This window comes from Balearica regulorum, chromosome 2, assembly GCF_011004875.1.
Source record: "Balearica regulorum gibbericeps isolate bBalReg1 chromosome 2, bBalReg1.pri, whole genome shotgun sequence".
NCBI classification, from domain to species: domain Eukaryota; kingdom Metazoa; phylum Chordata; class Aves; order Gruiformes; family Gruidae; genus Balearica; species Balearica regulorum.
In genome coordinates this window covers 24,936,762-24,955,659 of record NC_046185.1, presented here as the reverse complement: position 1 = coordinate 24,955,659, position 18,898 = coordinate 24,936,762, and the positions used below count along the sequence as shown (strand labels likewise).

Sequence of the window (18,898 nt, the reverse complement as noted above, 5' to 3'; positions counted from 1 at the left end):
TGAGAAATATTTATGTTAATATAGATGTGAAATGAAAGATGATCTTTTACAAGGTGTTCTGTTTTAAAATCAGCTTGCTATAACTTTCTACTGAATAGACAATCTAAGGCTTAGTTTTTCCCTTCAGATATTTTTAATTTTTTATAACTGACCCTTTAAATCTGTCGTTCCTGTGTAACAGTGTAAATATGTGCCACCATAAATGAAGGATAGCAAAATGGAGTAGGGTCTCAGAGTCTTAGAAAAAGTAAGATTATTTAAAAATGGCAGTGTTAGAACATGACTTTTGACTCAGTAAGGTTTACAGTTTTAGATATATCACAGAATGGTTGAGGTTGGAAGGGACCTCAGGGGATCATCTAGTCCAATGGTCCTGCTAAAGCAGGTTCACCTAGAGCAGGTTGCACAGGACCACTTGTAAAGGATTCTTACTAAAGTAAGATTGATCAGTGTTACAATTCATCTTAATTTTTTCACAAACTAGGACAAAGGTTCAAGATCAAGGACAACTTAAACTTGTCCTTCTTCACATAGAAAAGTATGCGAAAGCAATTGCGTCTAGCTAGCTTTTTGCTTTCCAAGAGAACCAAGTCTTACTCAGAACGTGTCTGCCACCTATCATTAAAATCTTTAAATTTTTTCAGAAATACAGGATATATTTCTATCTTGATATCAAGAAGTAGTTTTATGCCTATGTTTGTTTTCCTTTTTAAACTGTCAAAGAGCACCTGTAAAGTAAGGAGATGTTCCTGAAAATCTTTTTAATCTTTGTAGATGGACTTTCTTCAGCTGATCCCAGCTCTGATTGGAATGCACCAGCAGAAGAGTGGGGAAACTGGGTGGATGAAGAAAAAGTTGCTTCTGTTCCTCAGCCTGAAGAGATATCTGATGTTCAGAAGGTAAAAGGTGATATTTTCTCCTTAGCTCCAAGACTTTGCCCTTACCACTGCCATTTCTTAAAGTTACTTAAGGGTGATGATAAAGGTAGTCTCTCATCTTTTTTACACTGATAAGTGTAGCATAATTGTATTTGATGTGTACACAGAGAACAAAAATGCTGAATGTTGTAGAGAAAACTAGCACCAAGTCAAATCTTACTGTCTCACCATAAGGATTACCTTATTATTGTAGACTAAGTGAGGATTTAGATATGTTTTCATAAATACTTCTTAACAATATTTAATTGTCTGTATGAAAAACAGCATTTCCGTGCTGCCAGTACATGGTGCTCTGTTGCCTTTTCCATTCCAAAATCCTGCACATGTATTACCTGATAGTATGTAAAGAATGTGGTCTTCCATGACCTGGAATGAACTGAAAAGATAAGATTGTGTTCATTTATATTTTTATATGCAATTAAATTCCTTATAGCTATTAATTTGTGTTTAGTCTATAGAAGGCATGTTTCATCTTAAATCCAAAATACTTTATATTCCCATATGAAGGCTTCGGATAATGAAAGAGAAAAAGCAGAGCCAATTCTTCAGAGTTCTACAAGTGGCAAATCCAAGAAAAAGAAGAAGAAAAAGAAGAAGCAGGGTGAAGAGGCTAACTCTCCTGCACAGGTAAATGGAACAAAATCTGGATAGTCTGAAAGGCAATTTGTGAGGAATTCACAAAATCACCCTATTTTTGTATATTAGTGTCTGAAGCAAAAATCGTTTGGGGGCAATTCATTTCCTTATGGCATTGGATTGTCTACTGTTGTCTCTCGAGTTAAAGTTAATCTTCTCTTACTAGTATTTCCTTTAATTTGAATGATTCCATGTTTGACTTGTGAATATAATGTAGTTTTGCTGGATTTATGGAAAGCATGAAATATGTGGAAAGTATTTATCCTGAATTACTTATTTTTTTATCAAATCAGGATTCTTTATTGTAGGGATGCTTCCCAGAAGGAACTTTCCTCTGCATGGGAAGCCTTCTCCTGTCCTTGGAAAGACAGCTGCCTTGATGGACATAGCTAACTAGGAGAATGAGAGAAACTCAAGTTTTCTCTTAGGCTAACTTAAAGTACAATTCTATGAGTGTGTAGTGGTTTTCTGAAGTACTGTTGTAGCTTGATTTATGTGAAATAGTATCAACTCGCCGAACTCAGGAGGTGGAGCTACTCTGGGAGTCAGATTTGAATGAGAGAGATAGTATTTGCGAACAGAGGATTGTTGGAGTTTTCTGTGTTACTTAAATAGCTTTTGATGAGTTATAGTGAAACAGATTTGTTGTAAAAATAGCAAGAGCAGATTGCACTTCACTTGGCAATTGAATCATGTTTGAATAGATAAAAACAAGTACTTTCCTAATAGGAAAAATCTTTTAATAGTTCATGCTCACAATACGTCTTGCTTGTGCTTATAGTGACAGCCATTCATAATCTACATTCTTCACAAAATGTTAAATGCTCAGTTGAATCTGACTAGGTGAATTGGAGAGAGGGGGAAAGCATTAATTTCAGTCACTCTTGGTTTGGATTTGCTTTTTGTGATTATCATGTTTTCAGTCTGAGATTTTGTTAAAACAATTTTAAAAAAAATTAAGTTCCTATTGTATAGAATTCGTTTAAAGTTGTCTATGTGGAGGCGGATGCTTGTGTCAATTTGCAGTGTTTCCTTTGAGGCAAGTTCAAACAGGGTATTAGAACTGCAGGTTTTTTTGTAATTGAATTCTGTCGTGTTCTGGTATCTGCAATGACTTTTTAAGTGTAAGTCAAGATTAATAGGTTACGGTTAACGGGTGTTTGTGGATGTCTTGCATGGATCTTAAGGTCAGTGAATGCATTCTGAAATTATTTTTTTTCCCGTTGCCTGTAAGCTGCCTTTTAAATTGTATATGTCCAATGGAATCCTACTGTCCATATTAACATAATTAGATTAATTTATTCTATCCATTGATTTCCAACCATTCAGATTTTGTTACTTTTTCTTTCAATCCTTCAGTCTATGAGATCATCAGTTTAAAGATGAGAATTTCTCTTAAATTTTTATGGAAAATTGGGGGATGTTGCTTGATAGGAGCAGACAGAGCTGCTAATATATCAGATAAGTTACTGTTGTTACAGCAGTTCAGTAATTTAACTTGCCAGTCCTGCTTCAAACTCACTTACAATTTGTACGTTTATCCTCTGAAAACTGAACGTGTTCACTTAATCAGCATCATCTTTCTCATTGATTACACTTAAGTGTTCACACTCATATTTATTGACTTCAGTGTTTGTCAAGGCAGTGGAAGCTACCTTCAGAGCTAGATGTAAAGCAACTCTTTCCTGTCCGGAATCAACTGTGACTGCATTTTCACAAGGTTACAGGGGAAATTAGTGAAGTAACAATGTTTCAGGAAGGTACTTCCAGCTTAAAACCAGGGACCTGTGTTACATTTACTGTTCACCACCACAGGATTCTTCTGGTGCTATAAACAAATGTGTCTAAGTCCTCATGGAAAATGAAAACCTTCCACCTTTAGAGTGGTTAAGGAGTAAAGGTTGAGACTCTCAGATACTTTGGATATATTTTCAGTTTCTGTACTGAGAGGTTTGTTTTACAGGCATGATAGACTAAATTAGGTTGCAAAAATATTATTAAAGCCTAATGTATGATAGAAAACTGTAGAGGTTAATATGCATTTAAGTCACTTTACTTGAAACAAAGCACAGAATTGAGAGCAGTGGAGTCTTACTGTGACACTTTTGCAAAGTTTTTAGAGTAACTTCAGTTTAATTTCACATCTTTATAATTTTGCAGGAGTGTAAAGTGCAGTTCATTCAGAGATTGGGATTTTTGTTAGTAAATTACATGAAGGGAACTGCTTTCTGGGCTTTATTGGGTTCTGTGGGTATTTTTATATTATTTTATATAAATTTTGAGTGTTAGCATGGGCTAATATTAGCCCGCTACTTTAATTTTTTTTAGATAGATTTTCTTAGTTACAGAAGCTGATTGTGCAAAAAAAAATGATGTGCAGGTAAGAAGAGTGAGAACTTTACAGTAAACACAGGGTCTTTTTTTTTTTTTTTAATTCCCCTCCCAACCCCCTGCCCTCCCTTTTGTAGGACACTGAAGAACTGGACAGAGAAGCTGGAGAGGAATTTCAGGAGGATACCTCAAAAGTTCAACCACAGCAGGAAATAGCTTTTTCTCTGAAGACCATAAGTACTAGTGAACCAGCTAAGGTAGGGATACAAAATTGGGTTTATATTACAATTTCTGATTTGGAAGTGCTCAATGTCCACTGAAACATTAATTTATATAGGTAAGGTTACAGGAAGAATACTGCTTAAGGCTAGAAGTTTATGAATATAAAAGTGATGAAGAGGTTGAATTTTAGATACACGTCAGTTGTGAGTTTTAAAAAGGATGTCTGCTCTGAAGAGCAGTATCGTCTAAATCAGCAGTCACTTTATGACTGTCAAGTTATTTTCTTGTTTGAATATTCAAGCAATAGTGTAAAACTTTGAAATCTTGAAAACCTGTGAAGTAATAGGTCTGAGCACGAGACTAATAGCATATTTTACTGTTTCATTGCAACAGAATGAAGTGTTACTAACTTATATTCTGACTTAAATGCAGTCTAAATTTGATTTTTTTAATGGCTGTGCTGAGCTTAAATGTTAATGACTGAATAAGAAAAGTTTTAATTTTACCTAATTCATGAACTGACTGTTTGCTTCAGCTCACAGTTGAAACAAATATTCTAGAGAATACAAATTCTCTTTAATTTTTCTCCAGCTAGCAGCTTTTTTAGCTACTGTTAGCCTACAAGCATCGCATTGTAGGAAGAAGTAAAGTATTTAATATGTCTGGTGGTATTGGTTTTGTGTTCCATAAAGAGGGAACAATACCACTGAGGGAGCAGTTTGGTCCAACAGAATATCTGTCAGAATATTGAGTTTTACTTCTTAACTGCTAAGCATTTGTTTTGTAAAGATAACAAGGTTTTAAGATTCAAGTGAAAAATATTAGGATGGAATCTTTTACAAGAGGCTGCAGGTCACCTAAGAAAAGGTACAGAAGGTGTTTATTGAGAACATGTGTCTTGAAAAGCACATTCAGACGTACTTTTAGCTTATTCAAAATACCCTATGTCAAAGTACCGCTTTTACTTTAATTATTTAGTTTAGGTTCAGTTCAACCCTTATTCAAGGTTATCAACAGCTACCTATTCTATCTGACTAGTGCAAAGTTGGGTTTTGTGGGGTTTTTAACTTGTATCCAAAGAAACAGACATCTGCCTATATGTGCAAGTGGCTTTATTCCTGGCAGTGTGTGGTTTTTGAAAAACTTGAAAGCAAAGACATCATTTTGTGTTGGAGGCCATAGTTGAAAATGTGTAGACAGAAAACTCATGTTTGGATTGTGACATCAAGGTAAGTTTTTTGACATCTACAAAGAGGTGTACTGGTGCATTGCAAAAGACTAGCTTTTGCTGTTTAGAAATCTAAATTGACTTAAGTAGTTTTCAGCTACATGTAATGATTCTTTTGATCTGCAGTTAGATACTTTATTTTTTTTCTCCAAGGTGTCAGCACTGCCAAAATATCAGCCCAGTTTCAGTAGACTTTAAAACCATACCCTACTTCCTAGGTGATTTGATGGCATCAGCTCTGATGACACCTATGCTGTGCACTGTTTTGTGGATACTTGAGTGCTCCTGTTACTCTTGAGCCTTAAATTCAATCTGTTCATATATGTGCCTATGTATAGCTGTGTTAATGACGATTTTGTGAAACAAGACATAGCCCGTATTATCTTGGTGTGGGGACAAACAAAACTATTATTAACAACATTCCCTGGAAGTTAGTTGGACTTGATAAAGGACAATTTGTGAATTGTTGTATCTGACAATGCAGATGGTCTGTGAGTCTTTATCAAGTCTCCTTGCCATCAGATTTGGCTTTATTGTAATTTCACACATGCAAAGATGCCTTCTGATGTTGTTTGAATTGGCTGTTCCAAAAAATTTTAGAAACAGTCTGCCTGATTTGTGAAATGAGTGACTTAAGTTTCCAAGGTAGGTAATGTAGTCTTGAGCAAATGCTCCAAAAAATGAGAACCAAATATGAGGAACAATAAATGAATATTAAAGTACAAATAAGTTGTTATCCTGGATATTCTCATAAAGACTAGAAACAGCTGAATGTTGTACACTTCTGGTTTTTATCTGGTGATGGTATTTTTCCCGTATGATACATGGGGCTGCATGGAAACCTTGGGCATTTTCTCAGCAGGCAGAGGTTTTAAAGAAGAGATATCTTATGGGAATCCTTCATTTGTAACAGTTTCACAAGTCACTACTTCATCAGTAAATTGTAGAATTATGCATATAACTATATTATCAAATGGGCTTTATTCATTGTTTCAGGTTTCCTTTCTCAACTGATTTGTTAACAGAAAATCTTAGCAAAGAGTAGTTCCCAGTTCTTAATGTTTGGTATCAGTATTTACTTACCCTCATCCAAAATTCAGACAGAAGCATGGTATTTGGAAAAATGTCCAGACAATGCTGTATGTACCTGTATAGTTACATTTGCAGTAACCCTGCATGCTTTAATGTTCAAGCTGCAACATGTTTGTTAGTCAGCCTGAGACAGCTGTATGCCATTTAAATACTGAGTTGCTTTACTAGCAGGTGAAGAGTGACTTGATCCTAACAAAACTATGACACCAGTGACCTGAATCAATTACCTTGCACAATTAGGAGCTTTAAGCCATCCTTCTGTTTTAGAGGCCGTATCCATTTTGTTAGAGTTCACCATGCTTTCAGTAGATTAAGAGAATTATTGCAATTATAGGTATTAAAAAATTTGTTTCAGTTGATGTGTAAGGGCACAGCAAACTCCTCTGTTCATAAAACTGAATAAATTTAGAGAACTGCTACCTTCTAAATTCATGTGTTGGGATTTTTTAAAGCTGTTTAAGTTCTTACTTAGTATGATATGATTAAAAAGAAAAGTTAAAAAAAAAAAAAGATTTTTTGCTCTTTTGTATGTTTTGACTAAATTGAGACACTTACATTACAGTGATGGAAACAGGAGAAACTGGTGACTGTAATGTAGGATCTGTGTACATCCATATCAAGGCCTGGATGTGGACTTCGCTGTGGTGTTGTGATAGTTCCACGTCCTGGCTGTTGTGGCACAACTACAACCATGACTTCTTAATAACATCCTAAAGTTTGGGGTTTATTGCTTGACTGAGGCACTGTTTTCTAATACACTTTTCTTTGAAGCCTTTAGTCATTAGGTCACCTGCTGTAGGATCATGGTTTTTTTATGTTCTTTCTTATTGGAATGTCTTTTTTTTTTGCATTTTGACTTCTGGTTTACTGTAATTCCAGTAAGTGCTACACAGTTAACTACAGTTACATCCTGTCTCTGTAGTGGGAACCTTCCAAATAGACCAGATAATAATACTCCTAGTATTTTCCAATTTACTTGGCATTATTCCTACAGTAGTTTCCACTGAAACACTTTTCTGACTGCTCTCACAAATATCTGTTATTCTAATATAAGCATACAGAGTGTTTTGAACAATTGATACGAATGACTGCAAATGCTTTCTAAATATTATAAACATTTGAATTGCATCTCTTCTGAATATGTATTCTAGAATCTTTTTAGGATCTTAGTGATTTTTAGATTGTTCTCTCTTTGCACGCCTTGTATTTTAAGAATTCATTTGTATGATTCATCTTTGCTTGGATGCAACTAAAAGTTTTGGCACTAGATGGCAGTCATATCTCACAGCCTTGATTTAAAACTTAGAAAGATTTTAATATTAGCTTAATTTTTCAATGCTATCTTTCCGGCAGCTGCTAAGTATACTGCCAAAATAACACTGTGTAAGAGTGTTTCACTGTTGTATGACTTAAACTTTTGGAAACTTTTTTCTGTTTTTTTCAAATAGCCTGAGGAGGCTCCTTCGCTTGCTGTTTCTACTGAGCCATCTGTAATTGTATCAGAGAGCGATTCTGACAAGATCGCTTCCCAAGTGCCACAGATGCTGCAAGAGACAGATGTTTCTAGTACCAATATTAAGCAAAACAGTGTGCCTCCTCCACAGAGTAAGTATCTCTCAGTACAATTCATTCCTCTGAATTCAGGGTGCATTTTTTTTCCCATAGAGCGTATCTAGTCAGAGTGCTTTGCCCTGAAGTTTGGGGTTGGAGTGCCTTGTCAGGTACTTATGTATTTCGTTTACATGTCTTGCCATGGTTTAGCTTTCGTTGAAGTACTTTGACAAATGCTTTCACTGTGAGGAAAAACTGTCTTCGTATGCTTGAATAACTGAAAATGTCTGTTGGCCTTGTCCAGTCCTTAACAGATATTTGGACGAACTCTTCGCCATCAGGACTGGAGCTCCGTACTGTGACTAAGTAGTTCTGCCAACACTGTTTCAAAGGCCTGCTTGCGAGCCTTCAGTGGAGCAGATGGATACTAACGTAGCAGTTGACAGGATGTTTAGCTAGCGGAAATTTGGAAAAAAATACAAGCAGCTGAGTTTTCACCCTACTGGGGTTTTTTTTGACTTCTCAACTTAGCTCATGAATGTCTTTTTTTTTTATATGTTTCCGTGAAATGTAGTAATCACAGAGGAAAACAGTTGCTAGTATGGGAGTAGAAAGGTATTGGGTGATGCACTTATTTTTGTTGTAGCCTAACAGCTACATACATCAGGCTGAACAATCAGATACATTGCTTTTTAAAAATATGCTGTGCCCCAGAGATGTCAAACATATCCTCTGTTGTACTCGGCAAAAGTGCTTGTACTGAAGTATTTGCCCAGTAAGACAGAAAAATCAGAAGGGAAGCAGGATGTGATAGGCATTGATTTTAAAAAAAAAAAAAAAAAAGTTGTTTGAATTAGACTTTTTAATGAGATTAATAAATACTGACATTACATAAGAAGTTCCTGGCTAAGTGTTGAAGTAATAAACCAGTTTTTAATGACTACAGAAGAAACTAGATGATTTCATAATATTAGTCTCATTCAGCTCAACTAATTGGCTTCTTGGTTTTGAATATATTAAACAACAGAATCTTTCAAGTCCGTGTGTCAACTTACAACTTTTTGTTTTGGTTCTAAAATACAAAGGTTTTTTGACTCGTTCATGCCCCAGCAAATGAAAAAACATCTCTTATGTTCAGCATGTAAAATATTTTACCTGATTTACCACTTTTGGCAGCCAGCATGTTTTAAGGCAGTCTGTTTTAATAAAATAACATAGTGCTCTTTATTTGATTATGGATTCCATGTAACCATGTCTTTATGTAGCTCATTATTTTTAAAAATACTCTTCTGGCATGTCAGTTATATACAGTGGTTAAAAACAGTGTAATGTGACAAAAGTGAGCAATTAATGTCAGTGGTGTACACGTACGTTATTTCCAGTTAGCCAAAAAATAATAATGACCCTACTGTAAATAATACATTTACAAAATTACATTTGTTGTGTATCACTCTTTGTGGTGTAAAAAAAGTAGGTTGAAATTAGCAAAGGTCAGTTTAGATGCACTTCAAATTGGACTATTTGGGAGAGCAGGTAAATATAACTCTCCTTCAGAAGTCATGCCAGTTGATTGTTCTGAATTACTTCATAGTAATATCGAGTGTGCTGTCAGTATTTTGCAAGTCAACTCTGTAAACTCTCTCAGTCCTAACACTGTAGTTAATGTTTTGTTTTTAGCAAAGTCTGAAGAAAGCTGGGAATCTCCCAAACAAGTTAAAAAGAAGAAAAAAGCAAGAAGGGAAACGTGAACTTCCTGAGATGGACATGTGTTGCTGAATACTGTCATGAAGATTATGCTGTTTATGCAATAATTTGTGAACATGTACAGAATTTTATATAAATTTAAAACAATTTTTAAAACAGAACTGCTGTGAACACAAACATCTTTAAAAAGGAATCAAAGGAAGGTAACTTTATGATATAGCATACAGAACATGCTACATTTGAAAGACATTCTGAAGAGTCTGTTTTTCCAACTTTGGAGAGAGATCTTAACTAAAAAAACTGGTTTTACAACACAGTGCCCTGTTTACAACAGATTATACTCTCATCTACAGCTGCGGATAAAAGATTAACTTCAAGGAAGGGTTTTCTGTAAAAATAATTGTCTGTACAATAGTGGGTGTTTCTTGCCTCTCTTATGAGTGATGCATTAGGAGCACAGAATGTCAACCATTTGAATTTGTTTCATGCCTAAATCAAAGTGCTTTGATTAAATACATAATCTGCCATATCTTTACAGTAAGTTGGTTAGCAAGTATGCTAGCTATTACAGGAATCACAAGTGCAAATCATTAACCATTTGTACAGTCAGACCTTCACGGTTTATTATATGAAGTTAACACAATAAAACTGCTTTGGGTTAAAAGTTTGAGAATGTGATTTGAAACTTGAGTATGGTTCATGAAGTTATTTTTGATAATGTCTATTACCTTACTTGAATTGTTGAAGATAACAGTATATTTTTAAGAATGCAGTAATGTGCATACAATTGGTTTTCTCCTTCATTCCCTACAGTTCTTGCTTGATTCAGACTCCTATCTAAAACTGTATCCTTTCAAGTTTTAAACTTACGGAATAAATTGAAATTAAACCTTCCCTTCCCTTAGCACTTTTTAACTTGCCGTCCCCAATTCTGTTCTGCCATACCCAATTCTGTTCTCTATTACTGAAACTCTGAAGAAAGCAAAGCGAACTTTTTTCACTTGCAAATTATTTGGGATTTCAAAGATCTGTTGGAGAACTGGAGTGGCTTCAGACAGCTTTAATTGACATTGTCAAGACCAGTTATCAGGAACACATTTTTTTACTGCCTTAACCTGTAGTATGTAGAATGTGTCTAGACTTCTGGACAGGAGTTAGCTTTTTTTTATATAAAAAAAATAAAAATTCATGCAAGCATAGCAGTTCTAAAATAAAGACCATTTCCTGCTTGGAACTGTTAATTAAAATGGTGTTTAAGATGTGTTGTCACTTTCAGGCACTGTGTAATTACATGGTATCAAACTGGCAGATGTGTTTGTGTCTGTAAGGTGCATGCTCAGCCATGTACACTGTAAATAGCCTTTACAAAAATTTATTTGATAAGGATGATAATTAGCGTCACCTTGTAAATTCAGTTAAAGAGCCAAGAATTTTTTTTTTTAAATGATTGACTTCTGGTTTTGTGGCACAAACAGAATTGTTAACAGCTGTAACACATGGTACTGATCAACAATCTTGTACTCTTACTCTAGTTGACTGCAGTTCAACAGTATTGCAAGGCGAGAACAGTTAATGCAGCAAGCTGGTTTTAATTGTACTGAAAATGTACCTTGCTAATGGAGAGCTTTCCTAATAAATGAATACTAACTTGCACAGGTATTAACCCCTGTATATCAGGAACATGTGACACTAAATTGATTTGTTAAAATAAATTGAGTATATTGACAGTATTGATTTATTTACTGGGAGGGAGGAAAGTCTGAGACTGATACCTGTCAAGATTCATGTAAAATAAATTTAGAACTGAAGTACAAGCTTTTCAAGGAGTATCTTAAGGCAAACACAAAAACAGGACATTACAAAATCATGCAGAGTCCTTTGCATGTAAATAATAGTATGATTTTACTTGTCTTCATAGTAAAGGTTAAAAAGAATACCCTTTGAATTCAGATTTGTAATGTATGTCCAAAATATGTGTGTCCAATCTGTGTGTTGTGCTACAAGCCTCTTTTGTAGAAAATACTAAGATTTTATGTAATGAGAGACACTGCCCCCAAGGGCTTTCACTGCATAAATTCTTTTTTTCCTCCTTGAAGATATAATTGGCAATATTTCTGGGTTAGTAAGCTCTAGCTCTTGAATAGCTGGTCATTCTGGAAAAAAGAAACAAAGTAACTAACATAGGAACCCTGCTAATTAGCTGCTACTACTAAGCAGGATCATATAAATACATAGCCTTCCTTTCAAAATGTTGTTACCTGTTTAGCACCACCTCTTACTATTTTCTTAATGTGCAGTTTCAACATCTTAGAAGGCAAAACTTGCTTTATTTGACATTCGTTAAAGAGGTAGTAACTGTATAGCATATTGTCTATAAATAGAAACTGCTCTATGTACTGTCATGTTTCTGACTCAAGCAGTGGTTAGTCTTAATGATACACTGAATCCAGACTTTGGTACTTGGATAGAAAGAGAAAACACCATTTAAAGAAACTTAATCATTTTTTCTTTTCTTTTTTCTTTTTTTTTTTGTTGTTGTTGAATGCATGGAATGGTTTCATAAATCCAATATGTTGGGTTTTTCTAAATACTCTGGAATTATTTGTATGCGTAATTTAAACTTGTTGTGATGATGTGTAATTGGATAGTCATGGCATATTTTTATTTCTTTTGTGGGGAGGGAAAGGTGTACAGAGCTCATGTGTTTGTTATGAAGGTAACAACTGTGCATTGGTTTGGAGGGGGGTGAAAACTGTATTTCTGATGCCCTTTTAGAAGTCTAAAGAAAAAAGTGCAAGAGAAAAGCACTCCTTTAATATTTACTAAGAAAGAATGTACATATTAAAAACATTTCAAACTTTATAGAAATACTTCTAGTACTGTTGTGTTGTAACCGAATTGTATCTCATTGGAAACTGCCTTATTAATAGTTCCTAGCCATGGGATTATCCTGTGAGTACGGCTTTGGAAAAGTGCAGACATCAGAATACATGGTTTAAGCAGACTTTCAGCTGTTCTTGATCATAGTTGTTTTGCCTTTAAATGACTGAAGTTGATTGCCAGTCAAGATTTCAGTTTTTTAAAAAAATGCAAGTCTCCTTGCAGCCGCTTGTACCTGTGAGTCTCCTTCTGGTGCCTGCTGAGTACCAGTGAAGTTTCAATTTCAAGGCCATTACTGAAAGATCTTTTCATTGTTATGCTGTAAATGGAAGAAAAAACCCTAAAAATTGGAATTACTACTTAAAAGATACTGCTAAAACTATTTTACTGTTAAAATTCCAAGTTAATTGCTTCATTTAAGAACTAAGAGCATCAGTTGAGTCAATCTGGGTGGGGGGAAGGACCAGGGAGGGCTGTGTGGCCAGTAGTCCTCAACCTGAAAGTACTGCGGTATCACCATGGATCTTACTCCCTGCGGGAGTAACAGAACCATTGTTAGATGGGATGGATTTTTGGGAGCGAAGCGGGAGAACTTGTATGACTGTTCCTGTTTGAAACTGGGTTGACTTACTAATATTGTCTTGGTTCCACATTGGGTCCCTTCAGTTTATGAAACTACTGAACTTCTGTTCTTTTAAATATCTAGTTAGATGTACCAAGCTGAAGGTTTCTGGTTCACTGAAAATCAGTTTGTTTACTGGAACTGTGATGTCTTTAATTTTGGTGTATTCTGGAAAGGCAAATTGCATTTTGAACTCTTTTAACATGAAACTACTGGTTTCAGAGTTTCATACAATGCTCTTAAAAAAACATGCTGAGGAACATCTGCAACTCAAACAAGTATATTTTCTATCCTAATTGTAGCATCAAGTGACCTTGTAGCTTGGCTCAGTATTTTTAATTCAGTCTGTGGCAGAGGGCAAGCCATGGACCACGCAGAAACAGATCGCCACAGTGAACTCATAAAACGGACTAGTTTTGAGACGGTTCTGTGTTTTCTCAGATAGCAAGTCTTCTATACACACAATGTTTCCACTTGGTTGTTCAGCGGGCTCTGACTTGGAGTTAAGCGATTCCTTTTCAAATACCCGATGAAGTACAGACCAAATACTTTGTTACAGAGAGCTTTGTTTTCAGAGGCCGTTCTGACTGAGGCTGCCACAGCTAGTTTTTCATGGCTCTGCTGTGTCCTTGACCATCCTTATCTATGTAGCTAACAGTCGTGCCTTGACCTACGTCCGCAGGTGAAGCTCCGGATGGGAGGTTACTCCTCCCTGATGCGATACCGTAACTCGGACTCGCTCACTCTGGCACAGCCAGGCTTTAATGTGTCTCTTGAAGAGGCATGCTGGACTGGAGAGGTGTGTCTTGCATTTTCACCCTTAGAATATGCAGCCATTGTACGTAAAAAATACCTGCAGTCATGTCTGAAATTACTACAGAATTAGTTTTCTCATAGTTGCCATTGTTGGAAGTTTGTTTACAACCCCCTGGTTACTAGAAACAAGGCAACGTCTTTCTAAGGGGAAAGAGACAATGCCAAAGCTGTCATTAGAATGTATGAAAAGCTACAGGCTGGATTCTAGACTGGCTGCAAGACTTAAATCATCCTGATTTGAAGGTACCTTATTAATAGCTCAAAATAAATAACTAAAAGTGGAAAATTAATTAGTTTGCTAATGAACAGCTATGTTGAATTCCCTATTTGTATACAATGTGATCAGGTATTTCCTTAAACTTTTCTTCATTGCCTTGAAAACAACTGTCTGACCGAAGGCTGAGAGGACCTCAAGGCTCTTTAGTTCACTCTGCCCTCTTCTGAGGCCCCTCACCTTTTTTCTTTTTTTTTTTTTTCTCCCTTTGATGTGCACGTGTACAACTCCCGAAAGGCTCCCAAATGCAGTTGCACCAATGTCAACTGCTACTGCTTTGTGCTTGCCTGGGAAAAGAAGGCCTGCTTGAAGCAGGTGATACTCCATGTATCCATAATCACACCTTGGGAGCTGAGGTATTTCAGGGATCTAACACAAGCTGAAACTCTTGTTTTCTCCGTTCTTGGTTCATCCTTTAGTTACTCATCTTGCTTATTCAAACCTGACAGGCAAGCTATGACTGGCAAGATAATCTCTTCCTGACTGTAAGCTCTAAGTATCCCATCATCAAAACGTAAATGGCAAAAGCCTTTTTGCAGCCAGAATACTTTCCTTAGAGCTTCTCTTCCAGATCTTTATCCCCTCTCAGGGAAAAAAAAAAAAAAAAAAAAAAATCTTTGAAGATAACTTTGTGGAGCTCTCATCCAGATGAGTTGGAAGACTGTAAGCGTTCCTCATACAGACACTTGTTTTGCCAGGTAATGCAGTCATGAGTCGTCCTCTGTGCCTGGTGGGTTTGGAGCTATGTTGTGCCTTAACTGAGGGACTGAAATCTGTAGAAGATATCGCAGACTAAGCATAAAAAAATGGGTTTACATTTGAATTAAGTGGCATTTCCTTAAAAAAACAAAACAAAAGACTCAAACACATACTTCCATATTGTTATAATGCAGTAAGATTGTGAACAGAAAACACAGACTACTATGAAATTCCACGTGCCTGCTGCCTGGCTTTCCGTATGGGGGAGGGGAGTCTGTCGTGTGCACAAACCAAATCTCAGTAGCTTTATTCTCTGTCAATCCAAGCCTGTGTGGGCTTACCAAGGTGGTTTTTTCCAGAGGTTTGGGACTTTGGGAGGAGTCCATGTGTTCTTCAAAGACTCTACTGCTTTAGACTAATGTCTGAACAGTGTCTGTTTCATAACCACCGACAGTCTAGATGTTCCTGAATTACAGAAGAATGTAATCCATCAGTGTTTACTTTTCTGATAGTTGCAGGGGAAACCTATAAAGCCAGTGAAACAGAGTCTGTAGTCTTGGCCCAACTGGTTTTGCCAGGGACAGTGTTAGGATGGGGCAGCTACCTCAGGTGCCTATTTCAAGGGATCTGTTAGAAGTAACCCTGCCATGCTAGCATCATCTTTCATTTCACTCTTGAACTATTTTGTTCCAGTTTTGTGTCTTAGTTAAGCTGTCCTTTAGCTTGGCTGGAGAGTCTTTGAAACTTTTTCAGATAAACCTCTTTCTCCATGCTTGCCAGCATGGTCTGAGTAGCCACTTCGAGAAGAGTCAGACCTGAGGTTGCATGGTGACTTGTGGCTCTTCCAGCAGCAGTGCCAATTCGCCCACGGTGACCCTGCCTGTTTGATTCACCTCCAGAAGGTGCAAGTGGAGCTGTTAGATACGGCTGCGGTGGTGCTTGAGAGGTATTCCTGCTCCAGCTGGCTCTCCAGTAATTCTCCTGTAAGTCAAGTCTATGGCTTGTGTAGAGTAGGGTTAATATTGGTGTTACCTTAAGTATGAGAGACTTTCACAGCTGACTTTAACATGGGGGAGTGGGTTTCCCCCTTCATAGATACCTTTCATTTTCTTTTCTGTCACCGTCGTGCCTGGCTGATTATTTTTAAAACTTTAAAAAAAATTTTCATCATAGTAGAGATTTGAAATATTTTCTTCCCTTTTGCTGGAATTCTTCTCTGCAGTTTCCAAGGACAGAGGTTCAAAGAGCTGTCTGCTCTGAACTAATGTGATGATTTAATTTCAAAAAAAAAAAAAAAAAAAAAGGGAAAAAACCTGTCCTTTTAATAAGAAAAACAATCTTACTCAGATTTGACCTAGGGATTGACCACTTTTGAATGGTAGTAGTAGTAAAACGTATTTAAGTGCTTTTCTGGAGTGGGCTCAAGATGCTCAGCACTTGGTGGAACCGAGCTGGAAAATCAATACTGCGCTGTTTTATATTCATATACTACAGAGACACGGTTCAAAGTCATCCAAGTCATGCAGCCTGCTGTTAACCATGGAACTTCTTTGCACTGTTTTAGGAGCATGTCTCTTACTGTGAGTCCTTAGTAGGTACGCAGAACAGCAGCTTTAGTGATTGTTTTTGTAATGATTAAAACACTTTAGCTTATACTACCTTGAATATAAAAAATACTTTGTAGACTGTGGCAGAGATGCATCACTGAAGGGTTCCAAGGCCTGGCATGTTGGTGACTGAGAGGGGCATGTTTTACAGACCCAAGGATTGCCATATGTGTTGTTTTTCCGCAGTCATATCATGCAAATACTAGTCTATGGGAAACTTGGTCAGAAGTCATGTGTGTTCACATCAGAAAATAGCTTTTTGCCTGTTCACCTCCAGGCGGAACGTCTGTCATGCAGCACAAAGTCAACGTGTGGAAGCAGGATCGCAAGTGCTTCACTTTGCATTAATTATTCCATCACTAAAAATCTTGACTTTGTGCTAGTATGCTGCTGGGATTCATCACTCTTTGTGGCCAGAGAACATTGTGCTGGAACACATCTTCTTATGTAAAGACTTAATGTAATGCTGACATCTCTTGAGAGCACCGCACGTTGTCTTTCACACCATGTTTTACTTCTGCTTTGCGTTGCTACTGTATGGAGGGCAGGATACAGTTTGAGGTTTTAAACTCCTTAGACTTAATCATTCCAAATATTTCTTGAGCAGTCCACCTCAAAGAAGGTTTTTTTGGCAAGTTAACTGGGGGAAGAATTCCTAACCTCAAATTGTGTTCTTTATTTATCACAAACCGGTGGCTCAGCCCTGCTCCAAATGACGTGAGCGATCAGCAGGGTGTTCTGCCAGGGCTTTAAGGACACCTCCATCAGCATGGTAAAAACTCTCAGCGAGGGGTGCTGACTATCTTACAAACATGAAGGTGTCCTAGTATGGCAGTTAAGTGGTTTAATGACTCACATACACTGAATATCAAAGGGGAAGGGGAAAAATAAGCAGATTTGCATTTTCATAGTATGCTTAGTTTTGGAGAATATCATGTTGGTCATCAGTTATTTTTGTTAGATCTGAAAAGAAGGTCGGATGCTGAAAAGCTGAGCAAACTGTGAAGGTACTTCACTACAAGAGTGTGCAACAAGGAAGCTGCAGGGTGCATAGCAGTGGCGCTGTACTGTTACGTACCTACCGACTTGCCCCACCAAGTTTGACTTAATTTCAGAGCACTATCAGAATCACTGTAAACATTGAATGAGAGGCTGAGTTAGTACAAAATAGGAGGTGCTGCCCTCCAAAGTGACAAATGTCTATCATTCTGGTCTGCGGAGATGGGGTTTCTGTATGCCGTGCTGAAGCCACTTGTATTCCAAAGGTTTGTACGTAGGTGTTTGACGCTAAATGAGTTGCAACAGAGATGATGATTTAGAATTGTGTGTTACTGCAATTAAACTTTTTCTGTGCTTTCACCAGTCCATTAATGTATACCAGTGTCAGCTGGGTGAGCTCTGCAATGTTGGCTCAATCAGGATTTCCCAAAGTTGCTTCAGGCTATAATCAAACATGCCTATAAAATGCTTTACAGTCACAATATAGTAATATACTTTACATTGATAACCTATGTTGGGACACACAGCAGAAAGCAGTGTGATTGTGAGGCGTGCTTTTGAAGCAATGTTTGTACTGCACTTGGGGATCAGTGGCCAAATAATGCTATTTCAGTCAAATTATATGGGTATTTATGATGCCATTTCCTATACAAAGTGGAGGATGAAAAATTAGGCATGTGATTTAAACTATCAACGTTACTTCTAGCATGAGGGATCCTAAGAGGACATTTTGAACATTTGGAGGAGTTTGCGATGAAGAGAAGCCAAGAATATCTTTGGTTTCTATAATTAGAAGAATATCAGCAACCTTGATCTGTCTCTCTTGAGAAGAGACAATGTAAAATACGCAGTACTAGAGAGTTTCACTCTCAACCCGTGCATGTGTGGTACTGGTGGCTCTATCTTATGTAGTTTTTAATCTAGATTTTCTACCTCCATTTCCCAATACATACAAAAGATTTATAAATTGAAACAAACTTCATCCAATTGAACTTTCTGCACCATCAGTACCATAAAGAAGTGTTTTCCTTGCTCTCGAAGTAACAAATCCGTCTATGCTGTATCTCTGCACTTCATGAAGGACATACCATGGACCTTTAATTATGTATAATGTATATCAAAGGTGTTACGTTGCATGTACAGTACTTACAGTTTGCCTCTGCACACGCTGCAGAAAAAGGCAAGTATTGGCTAACTGTGTGTGAATTGCTATCACGTCCTCAGCAAATCAACCATCAAGGGGATTCAGGACAGATTGACCCAGGTGACACTTTCACAGTATAAAGCCACCAGCTCCTA

At 36.9% G+C, this 18,898-nt stretch overlaps 1 protein-coding gene across 2 annotated transcripts in view; it reads left to right on the top strand.

Moving 5' to 3' along the window:
- Window positions 1–12,570, top strand: part of MTDH (metadherin) — a 38,068-nt gene extending 25,498 nt beyond the window's left edge. For both annotated transcript variants that reach the window (XM_075743662.1, XM_075743661.1), the window contains exons 9-13: window positions 775–899; window positions 1,446–1,565; window positions 4,043–4,162; window positions 7,896–8,052; window positions 9,676–12,570. In XM_075743662.1, coding sequence (XP_075599777.1) covers window positions 775–899; window positions 1,446–1,565; window positions 4,043–4,162; window positions 7,896–8,052; window positions 9,676–9,746 — 593 coding nt within the window. In that variant the 3' untranslated portion in view covers window positions 9,747–12,570. The remainder of the gene's footprint in view (window positions 1–774; window positions 900–1,445; window positions 1,566–4,042; window positions 4,163–7,895; window positions 8,053–9,675) is intronic.
- Window positions 12,571–18,898: the final 6,328 nt, after the last annotated feature.